Below are 23706 nucleotides of genomic sequence, written 5' to 3' on the forward strand. Positions count from 1 at the left end.
CAGGGACAGACATATTTGAACCTACATATTGTAATTGCTTTATTTGAGGAAGAATCTACCGCGAAGAACCGGTGGTAAAAAATATGTATCCCACCGCTGACTGTTACAGTTGTACTTTGTCTGGCACGGTGTTTGGGGCTCCTATGGTGGTCACCGTACTTGGGGGGGGGGTCTCTTCGCTGTCACGAGACCTCCTCTAGCGGCACCTACGCGCCTTTTCCACAAGGACATTATAAACCAGAATTGGACTTCCGACTATTTTTTGTTCCATGCCAGATTAAAGGGATTTTCGAACCATTGGATGTCAGACTATTTTTTTTTTACAGTATTATTACATCCTTTGGATGGTTTTGAAGTGTTATATCTTGCCACTCTGTATACGGCCATTCACCCCCCGGTAGATTCACCCGCTGTAGTACAATTATGCAGATAAATATAAATTGGCGCTGTTTGCCATCCACCACGTGTAGTGACTGCTGACAGTTCTCTGCGCTCCGCCACACACAACATGGCCGCCACACACTGACATTGAGGTCGTTCTGTTCCTGCAAACAATCACATGCTCGTCTTTTATTGGCTGTTGTTTTTCGGCGTTTGATTGGCCGTTCTCTCCCTATGTCCTAATTGGTTATCGTAACTCCCGGCTTCCCTGGGATTGGCTGCGCTGCGCAGTGCGGGGAAGATGGCGTCCTCGCTGGTGCCTGCGTGCGGGAGGTCGGTGCGGTTATTTTTGTCAAGCCGGGCACAGCTGGGATGTCGGCAGCTGAGTACTGGGCCGGGGGAGAGTGTGACCGGGGCAGTGCTGCAGGACAAGCTGCGGAGCCAGCAAAAGGAGGTGAGACGTAAAGAGAGAGGGGAGAGTCACTGACCTGTCATACTATGACCTCCCACCCTGTGACCTCCCCCCGACCTGGGCGTCAGTGTCCCGTGTGATCCCCCTCAGGCTTCTCCTGATTATAAAAAAAACCCTCTAAGTGCCCCATGTGCCTGCTGTGCCCCCAAAACTGCCTCCTACCTGTAGAGTGTCCCTCATGCTGATTGGTGTCACAGGCCCTCCTCCTCATGCTGATTGGTGTCACAGGCCCTCCCCCTCATGCTGATTGGTTTCACAGGCCTTCCCCCTCCTGCTGATGGGTTTCACAGGCCCTCCCCCCTCCTGCTGATGGGTTTCACAGGCCCTCCCCCCTCCAGCTGATGGGTTTCACAGGCCCTCCCCCCTCCTGCTGATGGGTTTCACAGGCCCTCCCCCCTCCTGCTGATGGGTTTCACAGGCCCTCCCCCCTCCTGCTGATGGGTTTCACAGGCCCTCCCCCCTCCTGCTGATGGGTTTCACAGGCCCTCCCCCCTCCTGCTGATGGGTTTCACAGGCCCTCCCCCTCCTGCTGATGGGTTTCACAGGCCCTCCCCCTCCTGCTGATGGGTTTCACAGGCCCTCCCCCTCCTGCTGATGGGTTTCACAGGCCTTCCCCGTCCTGCTGATGGGTGTCACAGGCCCCCCCCTCCTGCTGATGGGTGTCACAGGCCCTCCCCCTCCTGCTGATGGGTGTCACAGGCCCTCCCTCTCCTGCTGATGGGTGTCACAGGCCCTCCCCCTCCTGCTGATGGGTGTCACAGGCCCTCCCTCTCCTGCTGATGGGTGTCACAGGCCATCCCCCTCCTGCTGATGGGTGTCACAGGCCCTCCCCCTCCTGCTGATGGGTGTCACAGGCCCTCCCCCTCCTGCTGATGGGTGTCACAGGCCCTCCCCCTCCTGCTGATGGGTGTCACAGGCCCTCCCCCTCCTGCTGATGGGTGTCACAGGCCCTCCCCCTCCTGCTGATGGGTGTCACAGGCCCTCCCCCTCCTGCTGATGGGTGTCACAGGCCCTCCCCCTCCTGCTGATGGGTGTCACAGGCCCTCCCCCTCCTGCTGATGGGTGTCACAGGCCCTCCCCCTCCTGCTGATGGGTGTCACAGGCCCTCCCCCTCCTGCTGATGGGTGTCACAGGCCCTCCCCCTCCTGCTGATGGGTGTCACAGGCCCTCCCCCTCCTGCTGATGGGTGTCACAGGCCCTCCCCAGTCCCCGTCCCCTCATATCCTCCTCACACTATGATGTCCCCCTGTCTCCTCTGGACATACTGGTGTACCCCTTCCCTGAACTCCGATGTAACCGCTCGATCCTGCGTGACCCACTGACGCTGAACCCGTCAGTCCCCCTGACCGAAGGACTCAGGTCTCTGCGCTAGATACAGCTGCTCTATATACATTATACAAAGCAGCTGTATCTCAAAAAGTCAAAATAATTTTTAATAAAACCTACTTGCACTAATTACTAATTATTAAGTTGCACCAATCACACTGATAAACATTTTTATATCAAATTAATAATCATTTTGAAAGGTGGACATAGCCTGTAACCACACACTGACCCCAACTTTTCACAACTTACATATGTGGCCCCCCCTTGTCGTGTGTTTCCTGCTGACATGTCACTTTTTTCCAACCAGCCATCCTCTGAAGACCCCCAGAGTAACCCCCAATCAGAAGAACAGCAGAAAAAGCAGAAGGAAAACAAAGCCAGGGCTAAAAAGATCGTCCTGCGGGCGGCCGGAGTGGTGGGCGTCTTGGGGAGCGGCTTCATGGTTTATACTTTCGGTGAGGACCCCGTGTTGTATGTTGTGTACAGGGGGGTCTTGCAGACGTTGTGAAGATGACTTGTCTCTTTCTTCTGACATCTTCTCTGTTCTTTATACAGGTAGCAGCGCAGTGGACGAGGAGGGACATAAGGTAAAGCGCTCTGAACCCGCTATCTGCACCATCTAAGATGCACATAATATACTCAGGCAATTAAAGGGCATCTCCACTTTCACCCAAGAAGTGACCTGGACAGACATAACTGTGAGCCGTCCTCTGGCGATGAGATCAGGATAACTCAACCAGCTGGGAATACCCCTTTAAATTTAGCTTTGTGTGTCATTCAGGGTTGTGGAAAGCTGAGTGACCACTGTAAAAATTGTACCTGAGGTGTCAGTGTGCCAAGCAGGTTTTGTCAGTACCGGGTACTGCAATACCAGACACAACCCACAGACGAGTGGCGCTGTTTCTGGATGAAAGCAGCCGTGTTTGTCTAATAGACACCCCTTTAATGTACTGAAAATTTTTTAACGTTCACTTGAATTTAGATTGCTTGGTATACTTATAACGGGGGGGGGGTCGCCCGCTGCACCCCCACATTGACCTTATTCATTGCCAAGTAATGTAAATGGTGAGATTAGTGCCAGTCGATCTGTTCTACCCCCTGCAGCCGGGGCCGTAACTATAGGGGTGCAGTCGTGTGCCAATGGGGAACCCAAGCCTCTGCCTCATAAGACACCAGTTTATAAATGTCACATGGCAGGTGGGGGGCCCTGTTACTGGTATTGCATTGGGGCCAGGAGGTCTCTGCCTTTTAGTTGTAGCTCTAAATGTGTCTGAACTGTATGAAGAATTATTTCAGTACAAATAATGCACCACTAGGGGGCAGTGTTCTTGTATTTATACACTGCAGGCTGATTGGCAGCGGCAGGACTCTACCCTTCCAGCATAGTATATATAAAGCGCGCAGTCACCTCTATATGTAGCAGGTGTCAGGAAGAAGCTGTGTACACACGGGCAGAAATATCCTTCACAGACAGGATCTTACCTCTCAGCTCCAGTATTACAGCTGATCAATGGGGCACAGACATGATGCACCACTAGGGGGCAGTGTTCTCTGCATTACCTGCTAGTGTTGTCCAGCAATGCACCAGAGATGTCCTCAGATATTCTATCATCACTCCCATCAGACTCTGCCCTGTGTAGTGTGGATAAGTTACGTATCGCGCTTGGACTGTACGTGGAGCCGCATCGCAGGAGGAGAACTGTGACTTTGGGGGTCTCTATTTTCTATTCTATTCTACAACATGACTTAGGAATGGGCATTGTGGGCCGTCCAGCACCTTGTCCATACTGATGTCATCTTTGAGGTGGTCACGTGAAACTGGAGTACCCCTTTAAGAGTTACCCCATTGATTCCCCCCCCCCCCTTCCCGTATACGATAAACGTGTCCATAGGGCTACATTAGCCTCCGTCGTGATGTCATACCTTTTTTTTTTTGAGGCATGAAATAGTGTTATAAACTTCATTATTCCATACAACGGGATCCGGTAAAAACGTATACCGCACACTATACGTTTTTTGACTTGGTAGCCTATGGGGAGCATATGTCACTGTATGGCATATGTCACAGTCATACGTTTAATGTATACGTCATGAGCTTTTTAATACCCGTATAGTCCATGGTGTAATAGTGGCCTCCGTCACCCATAGACTAGGATAGAATCTGTAAAAGCTCATGATCTATACATTAAACGGATCGCATTATAGTCCGTGGTGACGGCGGCACCTGTGAGGTACCTGTGTCAGCCCACGTTTAACGTACACGTTGGGAGGTTTTCCCGGGGTAGTGTAATAACATGATGTTTGGGGGGCTTAGGGACCCATTTCTGTCCAGCCTGATAATCGGAAGCTAATAAGCACTGCTGGTGATCCGCTAGTTACTGCTAAATTACACCCCCCCCCCATATGCGTGCATGGATCAGCTAAGCATGCATTTCTATAGGGAAAGGAGATAAGCAGTTACCAGGCACTTGATGCCGCTTATCTTTCTGGGAGTAAAGGATCGGAAAGGTTCAAATCCAATCTGCCTGATCCTTTTTGTTGGCTGTCTCCATGCACAGAAGATTTTTAAGATCCGAGCGGTTTCTATTGAAAAGCCGCAAAATGAGGAGGTCTCCGCTACACAGGTGCTAGGTGGGGGTCCGAGCTGTTGCACCCCCGTCCATGTCAGTATAAGAACATCTCTAAATGATGTCATAAGTCAATGACCAGGAATCTCCTTATATAATCTAAAGGGTCATTAAGAACACAAGGAAAGTCCTTATGATATTTTTCGGGGAGGATTTTCCGCCATGGAATTCATTGCAGAGTTCTTGCGCCGGATTCCGCCGCAAAATTCTGCCTCCTATTTATTTCAATGGGAGGCGGATGCTTCTTTTTCCCGCCAGCTGACTTTTTTTCAGCTAGCGGACAAAAGAAGCTTCCCGCCCGATCTTCGGGCGGATTTCGCCCAAACTTCCCATTGAAGGGGATGGGAGTAGGGTGTTTCCTGCTGACAACAGGAATCATTTTGCGGCGGAAACCGCCAAGCAAAATCTGCCGTGTGAACATAGCCTGGTGCAGTTACAGCAGTGTGGGTGAGATTTGTACCAATCTCCGCCACACACAGCAGAAAAAATCAGTCGAAAAAGTTCATAAATTGACCTACAGTACGTTTTTTTTGAAGCCGCATCATGTTAGTTTGTTTTGCAGAATTGTTGCTTTTCTGTTGCGGGTTTTCTCCATGGCATTTAGGGGGAGGTAAAACCCACAACTAAGGGCAGATTCACACGAGCGTTGCGTTTTTGCGCGCGCAAACAACGCGGCGTTTTGCGAGCGCAAAAACCATTTGACAGCTGCGTGTGTCTGATGCGCGGCTGCGTGATTTTCGCGCAGCCGGCATCATAGAGATGAGGCTTGTCGACGCCCGTCACTGTCCAAGGTGCTGAAAGAGCTAAATCTTTCAGCACCCTCGACAGTGAATGCCGAACACAACAGCGAAAAACCTGTAGAAAAAAAAGATAAAGTTCCTACTTACCGAGAACTTCCCGGCCGTTGCCTTGGTGACGCGTCCTTGGTGACGCGTCCTTGGTGACGCGCCTCTCTTGACATCGGGCCCCACCTCCCTGGATGACGCGGCAGTCCAAGTGACCGCTGCAGCCTGTGATTGGCTGCAGCCTGTGCTTGGCCTGTGATTGGCTGGAGCGGTCACTTGAACTGAAGTGTCATCCCGGGAGGTCGGACTGCAGGAAGGAGACAGGAGTAATCGGTAAGTTAGAACTTCGTTTTTTTTTTACAGGTTCATGTATTTTGGGATCGCAAGTCACTGTCCATGGTTCTGAAACAGTTTAACTCTTTCAGCACCATGCACAGTGAATGTCTTCCGACGTCGCGGATCGGAAATTTTTTTGCCGGGTTCGGCCAAAGCGAGTTTGGCCGAACCCGGTGAAGTTAGCTTCGGTTGTCGGGGTTCACTCCGTTTGGATGCTTGGAAACAGAAAAGGACGTGGTGCTTTTCTGTTTCCATTCATCCTTTTGACAGCTGTTGCGCAAACACGCAGTTCGCACGGAAGAGCTTCCGTGCGACCTGCCTGGTTTTCACGCACCCATTGACTTCAATGGGTGCGTGATGCGTGAAATACGCAAAGTTATTGAACCTGTCGCGTATTTTGCGCAGCGAACAAACGCTGCGCAAAATACACGGACTGTGTGTACTGCCCCATAGACTTCTATAGGGCATTGCGTGCCGCGCGAAAACCACGCGGTCTACACGCTGCCAAATCACGCTCGTGTGAATCCCCCCAAAGAGTCATGTGTTGCGAGAGTTGCAGCAGTAACGCTGCGATTCCGCTGCAAAAATCGCAATTGAAAAAAAAAAAAAGGTATTTTTAATTTGAAATGAATAAAAATAACGTATACTTACCCCCAGCCGTAGTCTTAGTGGTGCGATCGTGTCTGTGTAGTCCGGCCTCCTGGGATGACTCTCTATCCCATGCGGCTGCTGCAGCCAATCAAAGGCTGCAGCGGTCACATGGACTACAGCGTCATCCCAGGAGGACGGGCTTCAGAAGAGAGATGCATCGCTGTGACCATGGTCGGGTAAGTATAAACTTTTTTTCTTTTATTGCTGCAGGATTTCCTCAGCGGACATGCCGCCCCAAAAAAAAAAACGCACCTCGGTTTGGTACGGTTTTTCGGGCGTAATTGCCTGTGGGCTACCTGGGCGGATACGCTGTGAGGTTTTACACAGCGTATCCGCCTATGTGTTCCTACCCTTAAACATAAGATGGTTCTGCTGACAGTTATTTTCTCCGACCCCCACCGTGCACATCACTGTTCCTTTCATTTGAGGGGTTCCATCTTTCCATCTGAGGTTTCCGTCGGGTTAACCTCTCAACGGAAAGGCAAACCGAAACCTTTAGCTTCTGTTTCCCTCACCATTGAACTCCATGGTGACAGAAACCTAGCTAATGGTTTCCGTTCGTCACCATTCAGGCCGGTTTCCGGTTTTCCGACTGCGCTATTGATTCCGTTGGAAAAACCGGAAACCTGCCGGAATGGTGACGAACGGAAACCATTAGCGATGTTTCCGTCACCGTTACTATCAATGGTGAATGAAACGGAAGCTGTGGTTTCACTTTCCTTTGCGGGGTTCACCCGACGGAACCCCGGAACGGAAAGCGAACGGTGATGTGAACAGGCCCTCACAATTTATTATCCACGCCCACCGAATGTGGATTTGGTTTTCGGCTGCCTCGACGTGTGTCCTCACCCTTATATGCAAGATAAAGAGATCATCAAAACAGGTGATCCCAACCCAATTAGTTTTATTAACCCTATTGATGATCAGGAGGGGCTGATAACAGAGAACAGTAGCTATTGTTGAACTGCACAATAATGGCGATACGATTAACTCTCGCCGTAGTGTCCCTTAACCTCCGACGTAAAAAAAACGACAGTTTTTCACGTCCGTGGTGCACCTGTGCTGCACCCGTTCGGGAAGCGTTAGAGTCCTATTTTTTTCATGGACCCTTCACGCACTCCGTGAAATACATGAGTCCGTGTGACGGCCGGCACTACATATACGCTCATGGAATGAGCCCTTCGTGTCTGCCAGGCCCATATTAAAGTGATATACACCTTTTTTGTTGGCCTGTGTGGGATTTGTTCCCAGCCTGATGTCGGTGGGAATGTCACACACGCTCTAGAATGGAGCCCGCTTCACAATCAGGTGACAAGTGTGTCCCTCCCTGACCGGGAACTTCTGCCCCTGGCCTGCAGCTTCCTCCAGCTCCTCTTTGATGCCGGGGAGAATGTCAGACAGAAGGTATAAAGCCTCTATTACTGTTATTAGGAGGGGTATGTGAAGAGGAAGCTCTGCGCATCTTTCCCACGCTTTGAAGATTGCACCACACACGAGTATTAAAGGGAAAGTATGAGACTGGTAGTGATGGCGGCCCGTTCCAATAACCCGTATAGGACGTTTCCCAAAAAATCACAGTCACCTTAAGTCTAGGGCTACACGGCGACTTCGGCTGCGAAACTGGTCGTGCGGCCATAGATCCCTGCGTGCATCACACGTAATTAAAGTCAATATGGCCGCGTTGCAAATCGCAGGTTGCTGTGACTGCGACTCGATAGTCACAACAAATCCAAACCTGATAGATTCCTGTGGGTCGCAACACGGCCGTATTCACTTTATAAGCACTCGGGCTCACAGCGATTTTTCACCACGTGACGTTTGTCGCAGTTAAAGTCGCTGTGTAGGCTAGGGCAACACGGCGACTTGTGGCAGCGCGACATAATATCCCAATGTCACGCAACTAATAGTGAATGCGGTCGCATTGCGGCCTGCAAGTTACCGCAACAGAAAAGTCGTCAGAAATCCAAACCTGGATTTCAGCACGACCACATTCACAATCCTTAGTTGCGATTTCTGCAGCGCGACATTGCGCTCTTATGTCATGCGGCCACAAGTCGACTGTGCAGGCCTGATTCATCAAAACTGTCGAACACAAGAACTGGCCTTGGTTGCCCATAGCAACCAATCAGAGCGCAGCTTTCATTTCAAAAACTGCTGTGGAAAAATTAAAGCCGCTCTGTGATTGGTTGCTATGGGCAACAGGGACAGGAAAGCTGGTAATGGCGGCCATATTGGTTGTACCCAGTTGGATATAATTAAGAAATGTTTGGTGTGTTGTTTTTTTTTTCTTCTTTACATCTACATGTCTAGTTTGAGGGAGAGGTCTGGGTAAGGGTTTGGTCGGTGTGGGGGAACAGTAGTCCTCTGTCTGGTCACACATTGCCCCTGACATATTGCAGGTATGTCTACGTCTGTTACTGTCCCTTTAATCTCCGGCTTCCTGTTGACACCTCGGCTTCCTCTCCTGGCCTTTGATATGCGCAGGGTATCACCTGGCTGTGACTGCCACACTTGTCGCCCTGCGCGGGCACACTCCTAGGTGCTCTCTTCTTTGATGTTTATTGTGTGTTTAGCAGCACACTTCTCCATTGTTCCTGCTCCCACACAGTCGGCCATACACGATACATAGGGGCCACATGTACCTGACAAATACCAGCCCATGCATATACGGGAGAGCGTGCTAATCTATATATGAACAGTCAATTTTGTGGGGGAAATCAAAATCCTTATAGAAGTTGTTGCCGCCGGTCGAATGAAGTGCTGCAGAGCTACGGTACTCGATCCCTACTGTCCATACATGCGCCATCACTCTCCATCAAAATGAATGGACCCTCGGAATGACGGAGACCCCACATTATTAGGATGGGCCTAATAACACAAATATTTTATCGTTTCATAAAAATGTGAAGTGTGTCCGATTTCCATGGGTCAGAATATATATTTTGTGGCCATTTAGTAATCCGTAAGAGGAGGATTGTAGTTATAGGGGGTGCAGAGGTTTGCAGTCTTAGGGGTCGAAAAGGCCCCTCTGCCACATTAAATGACACCAGTATTATAAATGGCACATCGTTATAGTTCTTGCATTGAGGCCCAGGAGCTTCTAGCTATGCCCCTGTCTTGTGGTCCCTCTACAATACGGACAGGGACCAGTTGTGTATTATATGTGGATATGTTCCTAGTCCTTCTTTAATGTCTCTCTTCTCTTTTCTAGATCCCTGATGAGTTTGACAATGGTGAGTATTTTCTATTATCTCTGTATATCCAGTGGGCTTAAATGCACATTTTTAGTACGCCCCTCTGGACAAACCCTCTCCATATATAGCCTATGGAGGTAATAGATGAAGAATTACTACACGAGGTGAAAGATGCTGCCTGGTGATTGCTCCATCAGCATGGGGAACCAGAAAATGTCTACTCCGCAGCCATTTCCCTTGTCATATCTGTTTATAATGGGTTTGGGTGGTGGATCAGCAGGGCACAGGGAGACCTACTATGTGAACATGAATTTTCCAGAATGGACAACCCCTGATAGATGGATATATATATATATTAGTGCTAACCTAACAAAGAACTATATATGAGCTGCATCTTGTAGTCACGCACTTGAATGCTGCAATACCATTTACATGTAGTTATTTGCTGGGTCCGCACTATATATATCATACAGGGGTTGTCCATTCTGGATAATTCATGTTCACGTAGTAAGTCCCCCTGTGCATAGTTGATCTAAGGGAATCTACCACCCAAACCCCTAAAAACCAGATATCACAAGGGAATAGACAAGAGTGGCGCTGTTTCTGACAGAAAGCAGCCATGCTTTCTAATCCCAGACAACTCCCGTAAAGGATATGTACACCTTTTTGAAGACTTTGTTTTTTTTTGTAACTATTAGAGTGTTTTTTGCAACTTTGTAAACTGTTTTTACTCTTTCAGATACAACTTGTATGTATCCTGGAGCCATAGAAGCTGTATCCTGTATCCCTGAGGACTGAAGGCTTTGGTGACAGCCGGTCCTCCATGTCTCTGACACGCAGGATCCACCTGTTATCGATCACATCTAAGTTATAAACAGAGACACGCAGGACCCGCCGTCACCGAAGCCGTCAGACCTGCTGAGCTGACGGATTCAGGTTTCAGGGCAGGACGCAGCTTCTATGTATCCAGGATCTAAAGCCGCTGTATCTCAAAAAGTTACAATTTATTTTTGAATAAAAACAGATTACAGAGTCGCACAAGACACTAAAATACTGTTTTAGTAAAAAAAAAAAAAACATGTCTTCAAAGGTTTACATGGCCTATAACAAGTCTCTATCCCTCTCCCAGATACCCCAGTTCTACAGCAAATGAGGAGAACGTACAAATACTTCAAGGACTATCGGCAGGTGAGTTTACCTCTTGCTGTATCTACCCTTCCTGCCCTCCTGTGTCGATTTACCCACTATGCCACTCTTTTCTCCATATCGTATCGTAGATGATCATAGAGCCCACGAGTCCCAAATTGCTGCCAGATCCATTGAAAGAGCCGTATTACCAGCCGCCTTACACGCTGGTCCTGGAGCTGAAGAATGTCCTGCTGCACCCGGAGTGGTCGGTAAGTCTTCTCCATCAGACGGTGTCCATTCCCTTCATCGGTGCTCATTATCTGTCGTCCTCCTTCTGATTTTGTACTTTGCTCTCAGTTAGAAACCGGATGGAGGTTCAAGAAGCGAGCCGGCATCGACAACCTGTTCCAGCAGCTGGCACCTCTGTACGAAATAGTAATATTTACCTCTGAAACTGGCATGGTAGGTGTGAGGTGTCTTGTGCCGTCTCGGTCTGTGCTTCCTTTTCTCAGCCGCCCCTCGCCGGTTGCTCCTTGCCATTCTGCAGCCACTGCATGGGAAATATAGTATATAACGTGGCGGCAAAACAAATGAACGGTCGTCCATGTAATACATTGATGGGCCGGGTCTCACAGAGCAAGAGCCGCTTTTACATAGCCGCTCTCTGGTTCATCGAGGAGGGATCCCAAAGTGGGGACCCCGTATGATGACCATATCCACAAATAGAGCATATGGAAAGGGGTTGTCGTCCTCTTTAATGTATTGTCGCGAGACAAACTTGAACACGAGGGCGTTATTTGGGCCAGTGTTTTCATACTTTGGCTCGCATTTCTGAATTTTCTAGATCGCTATGCTTTGGTGCTCTGACATGCATGTAAGTGAGGGCTGTGCCCCTTCTTTGTAACAATCTGGGTGTTACAGCGCCCAGGCCGCCCCCACCCGCTACTAACGCTATCCGCAGGAAAAATGGGCACATATGTTATTCAGTACGCTGCAACTAAAAACGTGATTTGATCTGCAGACTGCATTCCCCCTCATCGACAGCTTAGACCCTCACGGTTTTGTATCGTACCGGCTTTTCCGAGACGCCACGCGATACTCCGACGGACACCACGTTAAGGTAAGGCTAATTGATCAATGTTATTGATGGGCTGTTCGCCAGTCATCCACAGCGTGTACATCTGTCATTCATCTCTACATTGCAGCCCGGAAAACTGGTAGTCTATCGGACATCATTTATTTAGGCTAGGACCAGGACTTAAAGGAGAACTCCACTTTCACGTTACTTATTCACAACATTGCACAGTGTGAATGTACATAACTTGTTGACTATCCTCGCATGCACTTCACTTATCTTGTATCTTATCATGAGGTTTTATTCTCCGTTTACATAAAATGATCGATTAATCGTTCTTCTGGTTACCAGAGCGAGAGCAGGGCATTGTGGGAGCTCAGGTTAGTATTGCACCCATAGAGAGATGAGCTGCAGGGTGCAAATAAATCACATACAGATTCCAAGAAGGAATCTGCAGAACGTTCACTTTGGGTGTGACTGGAGAAGAAAACATAAACTAAGAAGACCATTTACAAAGTTATTTGTATAGATTTTAAAGGGGTTTTCCTGGAAACTGCTAGGATAGGCCGTCAATGTGTGATAGTTGGGGGGGGGGTATGATCCCCTCAAGACCCCCACCAATCGACCGCTGGATCGCTGCGACCCCTTCACTGTTGTACCAGACACTTCTGTCCATGCAGCTTTGTCTGGTAATTCAGCTCGCCCCATTCTGGCTAAGCAGACCAACCATGTCAATTCTGGAAAACCCCTTGAACTGTAATATGTTGTTTAAAAGGAGAGTTTCCCTTTAATGCTGCCACACTCATGAGCTTCTCTACGTGTCCCAGCGGTGAAGCAGAGCTGTGTGTGTTCTTTGCTGACCTGTTCTGTATTGTTTCCGTACACAGGACATCTCGTGTCTGAACAGGGACCCCTCGTGTGTGGTAATTGTAGATTGTAACAGAGAAGCGTTTAAGCTGCAGCCGTACAACGGCCTGGCCCTGAAGTCATGGGATGGAAATTCTGAAGACCGGGCGCTCTACGACCTCACTGCCTTCCTGAAGAGTGAGTGTGTCCTGCCTGCTTAACCTTCCTATAAAGTGATGACGCAGAGAATAAAAAGTGACGGTCTCTATGGAGGAAGAGATTCTATGGAATTAATCAAATGTATATAGCGCTAACATATCCCTCAGCGCAGTACACAGATTACACACACACACAATACGGCCAATTTCATACTTGACCTCTTTTGGTTTGGAGTGCGGGTCAGGGGAGACCATGTAAGCTCCCATGTTGTCTCTGATCAGAAGGAACCCAGGACCCACAAATTTATACAGATTAACCCTAAAAAAAAAGCTAATCTGGAGGGAATGGGGCCTCACTGTTGGGGGGCTGAAGAGTTCTTTATATTAAAAGGGTTTTTCGAACCCCTAAAAAATGTTTATGGGTCAAAATGTAAAAAAAAAATCTACTTTTTGAATTTGGCATAAAATAAGCTTTTGAATGCAGCCCTCCCAAGGGAGACGGGTTTGTTTGACACCCAAGTTTTGGTATTTGATGGGAATGACAGTTGTGTGGATGACTACAAACCTCATCATTTCTGAATCCTATTTCTTGCCTTCTCGTCTCTTGGTACCCTCTGCAGCCATTGCAACGAGTGGTGTAAGTGATGTCCGCACAGTCCTGGAGAATTACTCCCTGGAGGAAGATCCCTTAGACGCATTCAAACGTCGACAGACCCAGCTGGAGCAGGTACCGTCATCTTCTATATAGACAGTAAAGTATATTGAGGTAATCCCCAGCGATTGTCTGATACAGAACGACCTCTGCCATGTTAGAGAATTGCAGATCCAACCATTGAGGTGTAGTACAGAATCTCTGATACTGCTCCAAATTGGTTCAATCCGAGGAAATCCAGCTCTCGGCAGCAGCTATGACCTATCTGGTCCACCCGACAACCTGCCATCCTGGTCATGGTGGCATCAGACACCATCAGTTATTGAATATCAGATGCCCCCTAGCCTTTCTCTGCTCATCGTCCAGTTAATCATGGCTACTGGGGTTGGGAGTTGTAATGTGACTCGATGGAAAGACGCCCACTGACAGCCTGTTCCAGTTAGCACACCTGTGGCTGTCGGGGGGGGGGGGGGCACCTGTGGCTGTCGGGGGGTGGTGGGGCACCTGTGGCTGTCGGGGGGTGGTGGGGCACCTGTGGCTGTCGGGGGGTGGTGGGGCACCTGTGGCTGTCGGGGGGTGGTGGGGCACCTGTGGCTGTCGTGGGGTGGTGGGGCACCTGTGGCTGTCGGGGGGTCGTGGGGCATCTGTGGCTAGCAGGGAGTTGTGGGGTCTTCAGTGCAGTGACAGATCAGCGTATACCCTGTATTAAAGCTTTACATTATATTTTATATCCCCTTTTCGTGTAACAATAATTCTTTCCCTTCCTTCCCTGTCAGGAGGAGCAGCAGAGATTAGAAGAACTCTCCCAGCTCAGTAAAAGACAGTCTATGTCATTAGGTTCTATTGCCGGACGGTTCTGGCCTCGCTCTAAACAGCAGTGACCTCATCAGCAATTCCTATTGGCTATGAAAACCGAAGACTGAGAAGTATGAGCTGGCCCCGCCATCCCTGTGTATATATAGAGGGGACATAGTCGTCTTTCCATTGGACATGTGTTTGCATCGTGTGAATATATGAATAAACCTTTTTGTAGACTTATTCTGCCACATTCATTATTTTACAGTAATCCGATCAGAATTCTATGTCCATCCCTCTATCCGTGGATTGTACACAGCGCTGACGCCAGCTTTATGTCTACTACCTGTTGGCATCAAAGGGCAAAATGGAAATGAAGAAACTGCCAGTGCCAGGAGCCCATTGTAGAGATGGGTCATTCGGCCGTGATTATTATACTGTAAACATTTTTAGGCCACACCCCTTTTTGCATTCCACACCATTTAATTCATATCTAGCCCCTGGGCCTGCTGTATACTACTGTATATAATATACCCCGCGGCACTTCTCCCGCACATTATAATGCCCCCATATAGCTGCAATAGTGTCTAATGAAACACATACTCGCCTAACCCCGTTCCAACGACGAGTGGTGGAGATCCCTCTACTCCTCTGGTCTGTGTGGCTCGGCGCATACTTTCTGGTTCCGCTGCACTTCTGGCATATACCAGCGTTTCAGGCATCCTATAGGTCCACGGCGTCCTTAATGCCCACGTGCCATGGCGAGCGGACATTGCCCGCCACAGTTGTATATACACGGGTGATGGGGATTCTATACAGGTATGATGTCGGTCCCTGTATATAACCCCCATCATTCCTGTATATTGGCGTTTTCATTCCTGTCTATAACACCCATCATGCCTCTATACAGGGATGATGGGGATATTATACACGGACCCCTATCAGACCTGTATATTACCCTCATCATTCGTGTATATATCATTGGGATGGGCATTGAGGCTAAGCAAGAAATGGGGCGGGCATTGACTCCATGGACCAATAAGCTGCCTAAAAAGCCGTTACATGGCAGAAGTGCAGTGGACTTATTACATTCGTGCTGAGCCGCTCGCAATTCCGCACAGACCGGCGTGAGGCAGTGACATCATTGCGCCTGTCTGCCATGAGCCACCAACGTTATACGGTGTAGTAGAGCAGGGAACTGACGTTTCCCTGCTCTACTATAGGATTCAATGCTGAGGACGCAGATACACTTAAAAACGTAAAAAAAGAAATGTGCAAGATGACCTCCGTTATCTGCGCTAAATTTCGGTTTTGTTTTTTCCGATTAATAGCCCAGCCCTAGGGGGTCCACTTATCCCCACTGCAGTCGTGGTTGCCTAAAGGACGACCATGGTAATACATGGTGGCACGGAGTCATCCAGGGTTGTACTGTCCAGTGGCTCTGCTATGGCAAATAGAAAAGGGGTCCCACGAGGGCCGGTCCTATGCTGTCCTCACTGCAGCCGCAGATCATGTAGCCATAACATTAAAACCACCTGCTCAATGTGTTGGTTTTACTTGTGCCGCCGAAACAGCTCTGATCCGTCGCGACATGGACTCCACAAGACCTCGGAAGGTTCCTGTGGTATCTGGCACCAAGATGTCCGTAGCAGATCCTTGAAGTCCTGTAAATTGTGAGGTGCGGCCTGTCAGTGGTTTTAAGGCCACACGTAGTAGCCGCGATGCGTATTGAACGGCTGCACAATTTTGCGTGTAAGACTTGCTAGTTAACTACGAGACCGTGCGGCTATTAAACCTCGCCAATTTGCGGTAGAACTGCATGCCGGTGGGTTTTTACTCCTCGTCCTGGGCGACATATATATGTGACTGCGTCCCAAATGCTCAATCCTTTAATGACCCATATAGATCACTTGGTAAATAGGTTTTAAGATTCCACTTGGGGAAACAAAGCCGGTTAATGCCCCAATACAACTATGAGGCCTTATTCACACGAACGTGTGCGTTTTGCGCGCGCAATAAACGCTGAGGTTTTTGCGCGTTGCAGTTGCGTATGTCATCAGTGTTGGCTGCGTGATTTTCACGAATATGCCATCCTTATGACACGCGGTTTTGATGTTTAGAAAAAGAAAGGAAGGAAGTGCTTTTATTTTTTCCTTCATTTCTTGTTTTTCTGTTGCGCGAATCACGCTCGTCACACGGAAGTGCTTCCGGGTGCCGTGCGCGAGTTAGTGACTTCAATGGGTGCGTGATTCGCAAAAAACGGCCGAGTATAGGATTGTCGTGAGTTTTACGCAGCGTGAAAATCACGGAATGTCTGAACGGCCCCATTGACTAACAGGTCTGTGCGACGCTAAACACGTTCGTGTGATTAAGGCCTAAGGGCGAGAACACACCCACATGCGGTGGCGAATGGCAGCACAATTTTGCCGATATTACCCTAAATCTTCAGTGACTCCGCTACCTGCGCCACCTTAATGGTTCTCCTCTTGTATTCTATATCCAAAACACACTGGACAGTCTGAGCGTATGGAATAAATGGGGGCTCAGGTAGAAGATTTGGGGCCCTATAATGTCATTATGTAAATAGCACAGATGGTTTATAACCCGGAGCTATCAATCAATCAATCAATCAATCAATCAATACGTTATTTACATAGAATAGGGCCGGGGCCGTTCTCCTAGAAAATATGCCGGACCAGGAAATTATTTTCTCCCCCAAAATAAATGAATATTTAAGAGAATTTTTGAGCCCGCTATGATTTTATATTTAGTTCCCATATCTAAAAATTTCCTTTCATTTAAAATATATATTTTATTATTTTAGAACTAAATTATACCTAAGAATAAATGAAATTAACATTGAAATATATTTGGGTTTTTATTTTCCCCTTATTCCTGTGCGGTTTCCCCTGAATTCAGCTGCTCTGCTCTCATTTATTGAATGAGTTAAAAAAAAAAAAAAAAAAGTTAAGGAAAGAAAAAAAGAACCTGAATGTGAAAGCACGGTAGGTTTATAGGTCTCTGTGGTCAGAATAAATTTGGGAGTCAGTGGTAACAGCTGTCCCTCTATTGATGATGGGCTGAGGGTCAGTGGGCTGACAGCTGGACCCAACACCCTCTGTTCCAGGCGTGACATAAAGAGAGAGGCCGAGTCCCAAGAGGAAGCCAACATGTGGGCAGTTCTGTACGGGGGCGGCGGGGAAGGTCCAGAGGTGTAGGGATAAAGAAGGGGAACAGTAATACCGGGGGTCAGATACTGCACCTATTACTCCATCATAGAGATACATTTCCCCTGCGTATCTATCTATCTATCTATCTATCTATCTATCTATCTATCTATCTATCTATCTATCTATCTATCTATCTATCTCTCTCATATTTATCTATCTATCTATCTATCTATCTATCTATCTATCTATCTATCTATCTATCTATCTATCTATCTATCTCAAAGAAGAGCAGCACCAAATAATCCTTTCAAGGAACTAGTGTGTACAAGCCTCAGGACCACGACTCCTGGTCCCACAGTTCAAACATTCAAAAAATAGGCCACCGTCCACACCATAGTTCTCAAGTGAAAAAAAGTGTTTTATTCACCCATCAAAAAGTGCTACGTTTCAGCCCCAGCAATATCAACAATGTGCAACACAGGGTTTAAGTATCATATGACATGTGATAACATGATTACGTTCATTAAAGTGATAAAGGTATAAATATATATATTGTGAACTGTGTATCTCTAATTGAAACATATCCCCCTAAGGGGAAAAAAGTGCTAAGTGCATAAGAATAAATACTACACTTAGCACTTTTTATAGCGCTGCCGGGGGACCGGAAGTCTAGTTGCACAGTCTTCTTTGATGACGATACGACTCTTCGTCATGTGACCGGCCCCGCTGTATTCTATGTATAAGCATTAGCAGCAGTACAGCAATTACATAGAGTACAGCGGGGCCGGTCACATGACGAAGAGTCGTATCGTCATCAAAGAAGACTGTGCCACTAGACTTCCGGTCCCCCGGCAGCGCTATAAAAATCGATGAAAATCTCCGAATCAGCGGAACGGGGGACTTGAATGTCTATTAGCGAGTGTATCACATACTGCAGGGACTACACTGATCATAATTTTTGGTCCCCAAATAACTCCTTTAATGCTTTATGTCTCTGTAATGTACCTTTATTTGCAGGCAGTAGTGTGTCTTTAAAGTGGCGCCAGGAGAAATGGCCCAGATGCCATTTTTGAGTAGATTTTACAGTGGCGAGTGTGTAACATAAATATGTTGCGTGCTTCATGCTGGGGGTGAATCCATTTCTTTGGTAATGCATTCTGTCCATTTAAAGAGGACCTGTCACTAGGTCATATAAGTAGAACTGGTTTACTGACCTGAATAGCGCTGCCTCCTGTTTTTCTTTTCTCTTGGACCCCCCGTTCCAGAGATATGGCCCACTGTTATGTTGGCTCCCTATATGCTAATTTGCTGGAGTTAGGTAACAGGGCGTGAACTAACCTCATACTGCCTTGCGCTGATTAGTCAGCATCAGGGGCAGGAAAGCTAGCTCCACCCAGTTGGCTAACTACAACAAATGAGCATTTAGGGAGCCAACAAAACAGTGGGCCATATCTCTGGAACTGGGGGGACCCCGGAAAAAAAAAAAACAGCGCTGGAATCAGGGGGACAGCGCTATCCAGGTCAGTTACCAGTTCAACTTATATGACCTAGAGACAGGTAGTCTTCAAGGGGTTCTCCAAAAAAAAATGTATTGTTATCAAAAAACTGATTACTGCAGCAATAAAGCAGGACAGAGACATTAGATTTTTGATAGTGGATCCTGCCAATTTCATTGGGATCAGACTGCAATCTAATATAGATAGAGTCTTTTTGCAGGGCTGCTTTTTGTAGAAAAAAAGATCCTACGTGATGGAGTTTTTTAATGTTATAGCTCCCCCCCCCAAAAAAAATAAAAAAAAATAAGCAGCGCGTGAGGAACATGGCTGCCACCTATCCTGTGTATTATTGAAAGAACATATGTATGTTAAACCCAGCTCAGGTTCAACATGCATATTAGAGGACTTGTCTGAATGCTATAACCCCTTTTCTTTAGAACTGATCATGGGGAGGGGGGGGGGTGGTCACAGTATTGGGATCCACCGTTATCGGCAGTAAAACCGATTTATAGCTAGGCTTTCCTTCACCTGGGGCAAAGATTCCGTTCGCTGCCCTAGTCCTGCATCTAAATGTATTGGGCAATGCAAAGTGACTTGGCAACCCCCAGACAGCCAGTACCCGGGCACCTGCTTCGCCAACTCCCCGCCAGCAACGTTTCTTGCATTACACAACGTCCTATTGATTTCAATGGACAGCCTGTGCCATCCAGAGCGAGATATCCCCTCCATTACCTTCAAATGCACTGACAGGGCATTTTAACGGAGAGGGGGAAAATTGAGACCGGCGGACAGTTACATATGTTCAGCAGTTATTACAGTGAAATCTACAGTTACCCCTCAAATTATTAGACACAAGTCTACATCAGCCATGACTAGTGCCCCCCCCCATCAATCAGTATGTTGTCACTAAGACAAAATGTTAGCAGGGTGGCTACTAATGCCCCTCATTCATTTGCAGTCTGCAGTGTGTCCTGGTGGGAAACAGTGTGTCCAAGCGTGAGGTGTGTGCGTGAGTGTGAAGTGTGCACTCAGCAGTAAGGGACAGTGTGACATCTAACACTTCACCAGCACTGATCCCCAGCAGTGACAACCTTCCCAGGATGTGTCCTACCCAGCAGTACTGGCAAATGGGAACGTGATCGAGGGATAGATAGATAGATAGATGATAGATAGATAGATAGATAGATAGATAGATAGATAGATAGATAGATAGATAGAAAGATAGATAGATAGATAGATAGATAGATAGATAGATAGATAGATAGATAGATAGATAGATAGATAGATACATTTTGTGGATAAGGTTTGTGGACACACTGGGCCGTACCGCCGTAGCGGGATAGCAGCAGGCCAAACGGTACCACGACAAAGTCTATAGTCTGAGCATATGGGTACATGTGGTAGTTCAGACAGTAGTAACGGCTAGGCTCAGATGGGACCTTGGCAGCAGACACCAGACGATGTGTAACACAGCAGGTGTGGACCCAAGCAGCACACGACTCCAACTCTTCAAGGACACAAAACCAGGTATAGCACAGGATACAGGTAGCAGGGCACAGGAACACTGGGAACAGGAAAACACTAAGGAACCATTTGCAGGCCTACACGGGTAAACACAAAAACGCTCAGGCAATGAGTGAAAGGGCGGAGCCCTTTTTATAGTCCAGGGGAATTATGGGTTAATTACAGATTTCTGACATGTGCGTGTACTGGCCCTTTAAGGCCGGGAGCGCGATCACCCTACGGGAGCCAGTACAGTGATGCAGAAGTGAGTGCCGGCATCTCTCAGGAGGGAGATGCCGCCCAGCACTCACTCGTCCATCCCCGCGGCCGTCGAGGGGTAAGTTAGAACGAAGGTCTGCGGCTGTGGACGTTACAGTATCCCCCCTCTTACGCCCCCTCTTCTTGGGGCCAGAGCGAGAGAGAAACTCTTAATGAGGGTAGGAGCATTGAGATTCTCTTCTGGCTCCCAGGACCTCTCTTCTGGATCAAACCTCTTCCAATCCACCAAATAAAATACTTTTCCTCTTATCCTCTTGAAGGCCAAGATCTCCTTGACCTCGAATACCTCTGATTAACCGCTGGGGGCAACTGCAGGACTAGGAGTCTTGGTGTAGCGGTTCAGGACCACAGGCTTCAGGAGGGAAACGTGAAAGGAGTTGGGGATCCTGAGGGTGGGGGGCAGCCGAAACTTGTAGGAGACAGGGTTGATCTGTTGTAGGATCTCAAAGGGTCTAAGGAACCTGGGAGCAAACTTGTATGACAGCACCTTCAGCCGGATATTTCTAGAGGACTGTCTTCTCCTTGTGTCTGCCGGGAGAGGAACTCGTGGATGGTGGCTGTAAACAATGAAGAACAATAAAGAATGGTTTGGCAGCAGTGGACTCACTTATGTGGTTGTTATAAGAGAACTCGGCCCAAGGAAGAAGCTGCACCCAGTCATCATGCTGCCTGGAGATGAAATGTTGTAGATAGTTCTCCATGATTTGGTTAATCCTCTCGACTTGACCAATGGACTGGGGATTGTAGGCTGAGGAAAAGTCCAACTTTGCATCAAGGAGTTTACAGAGGGCCCTCCAGAACTTTGAGGTAAACTGAACCCCCTGATTAGACACGTTATGCAGGAGTAAGTCATGCAGGCGAAAGATGTGTTGAATGAAGGGGATGGCCAGTCGAGAAGCAGAAGGTAGGCCGGTCAGCAGAACAAAATGAGCCATTTTTGAGAATCGGTCCACCACCACCCAGACCATACTGCATCCAGCAGAGGGAGGTCCGTGACATAGTCCATTGCTATATGCTGCCAGGGAGCATTGGGCACAGTCAGTGGTTGGAGCAGACCAGCAGGCTTGGAGCGAGCAGCCTTGTTAGCAGCGCACACCGTGCAGGACGAGACAAAGTCCACGATGTCTTTGGGCAGCGTGGGCCACCAGAAATGACGGGCAATCAGATCTCTGGTCTTACGAACATCCGCGTACCCCGCCAGTTTGGAGCTGTGTCCCCAGCGAAGCATTCTCCCTCTGTCAGCCAGGCATACAAAAGTCCTCCCTGAAGCAATGTCTCAAACTTGCAGAGGATTGACAGAAATAATGCAGGATCGATCAATGATATTTTGCGGAGACTCCATGGTGTCCTCTGTCTCGAACGACCTGGACAGGGCATCGTCTCTCACATTTTTGCCGGCAGGGCGGTAGTGGAGCTCAAAGTGGAACTGGCCAAAGAACAGCGACCACCTGGCTTGACGGGGGTTCAGCCGTTGTGCCAACTGGAGATAGGTGAGGTTCTTGTGGTCGGTAAATATCAGGATGGGGTGAGCTGCACCCACTAGTAGATGTCTCCACTCCTCCAGAGCCAATTTGATGTCCAGTAACTCTCGATCCCCAATAGAGTAATTATGTTCTGCAGAAGAAAAAAGTTTAGAATAATAGCCACATACCACTGCCCTCCCTTTGGGACCTCTCTGGAACAGAAGTGCGCCTGCCACAACAGAGGAGGCGTCCACCTCCAACGAAAACTGTCGAGATACATCAGGATGGTGGTGGGTTGAGGCTGACGTGAAGGCACTTTTAGGGTATGTGCACACACACTAATTACGTCCGTAATTGACGGACGTATTTCGGCCGCAAGTCCCGGACCGAACACACTGCAGGGGGCCGGGCTCCTAGCATCATAGTTATGTACGACGCTAGAAGTCCCTGCCTCGCTGCAGGACAACTGTCCCGTACTGTAAACATGATTATACTACGGGACAGTTGTCCTGCAGCAAGGCAGGGACTCCTAGCGTCGTACATAAGTATGATGCTAGGAGTCCGGCTCCCTGCACTGTGTTCGGTCCGGGACTTGCGGCCGAAATACGTCCGTCAATTACGGACGTAATTAGTGTGTGTGCACATACCCTTAAGGTTATTAAATGCAGATTCTGCCACTGGAGTACACTCCTTGGCGTTCATGCCTTTTTTGGTGAGGGTAGAGATGGGAGCTGTCAGTGAAGAGAAGTTTGGGATGAACTGCCGATAGAAGTTGGCGAATCCCAAAAACACTGTATGGACCTTAAGCCTTGAGGGCGTGGCCACTCCAGGACGGACTTTACCTTCTCAGGATCCATCTTGAGGCCTTGATCCGCGATGATGTAGCCCAGGAAGGGTAGAGCTTTTCTCTCAAACACGCACTTCCCCAGCATGGCATACAGGCGATTCTCCCTTAATTGCAGCAGAAATTAACGGACATGTCTCTGATGAGCCGTCGGATGTGGAGAAAAAAATCAAGATTTCATCGAAATAGAGCACGACACAGACGTGGAGGAGATCACGGAAGATGTCATTGACGAACTCTTGGAAGCTCGGGGGAGCGTTACACAGGCCAAAGGGCATTACTAGGTATTCATAGTGCCTGTCTCTGGGGTTGAATGCCGTCTTCCATTCGTCACCCTGGCGGATCCGGATTAAGCTGTAAGCCCCACGGAGGTCTAGCTTGGAAAAAATCTTGGCTCCTCGTATGCGGTCAAACAGTTCGGAAATTAGCGGCAATGGATATCTGTTCTTGACCGTGATTTGATTGAGGCTCAGGTAGTCGATGCAAGGTCAAAGAGATCCGTCTTTCTTTTTGACAAGGAATAAC

At 48.3% G+C, this 23706-nt stretch overlaps 1 protein-coding gene across 4 annotated transcripts; it reads left to right on the plus strand.

Moving 5' to 3' along the window:
- The first annotated feature begins 647 nt into the window (after positions 1-647).
- Positions 648-14669, plus strand: TIMM50 (translocase of inner mitochondrial membrane 50). 4 transcript variants are annotated; one of them, XM_075836309.1, is made up of 11 exons: positions 648-835; positions 2487-2634; positions 2735-2766; positions 9790-9811; positions 10902-10960; positions 11050-11169; positions 11258-11362; positions 11922-12020; positions 12863-13019; positions 13600-13706; positions 14408-14669. In XM_075836309.1, the coding sequence occupies exons 1-11, from the start codon at positions 683-685 to the stop codon at positions 14510-14512; spliced, it is 1107 nt and encodes a 368-aa protein (XP_075692424.1). In that variant the 5' UTR covers positions 648-682; the 3' UTR covers positions 14513-14669. The 4 variants fall into 4 exon arrangements, with proteins under 4 accessions (XP_075692424.1, XP_075692425.1, XP_075692426.1 ...); XM_075836310.1 differs by lacking the exons at positions 648-835; positions 2487-2634; positions 2735-2766 and adding an exon at positions 7881-7982; XM_075836311.1 differs by lacking the exons at positions 648-835; positions 2487-2634; positions 2735-2766 and adding an exon at positions 8906-8977.
- Positions 14670-23706: the final 9037 nt, after the last annotated feature.

Source organism: Rhinoderma darwinii, chromosome 8, assembly GCF_050947455.1.
Source record: "Rhinoderma darwinii isolate aRhiDar2 chromosome 8, aRhiDar2.hap1, whole genome shotgun sequence".
Classification (NCBI taxonomy): Eukaryota; Metazoa; Chordata; class Amphibia; order Anura; family Rhinodermatidae; genus Rhinoderma; species Rhinoderma darwinii.

Excerpts from the sequence above, each read along its gene's own strand:
- TIMM50 (XM_075836309.1), top strand. The coding sequence starts at position 683 with ATGGCGTCCTCGCTGGTGCCTGCGTGCGGGAGGTCGGTGCGGTTATTT. Across the intron at positions 2,635-2,734 it reads CTTCATGGTTTATACTTTCG|GTAGCAGCGCAGTGGACGAG; the intron begins GTGAGGACCCCG and ends TTCTTTATACAG. Across the intron at positions 11,363-11,921 it reads TTACCTCTGAAACTGGCATG|ACTGCATTCCCCCTCATCGA; the intron begins GTAGGTGTGAGG and ends TTTGATCTGCAG.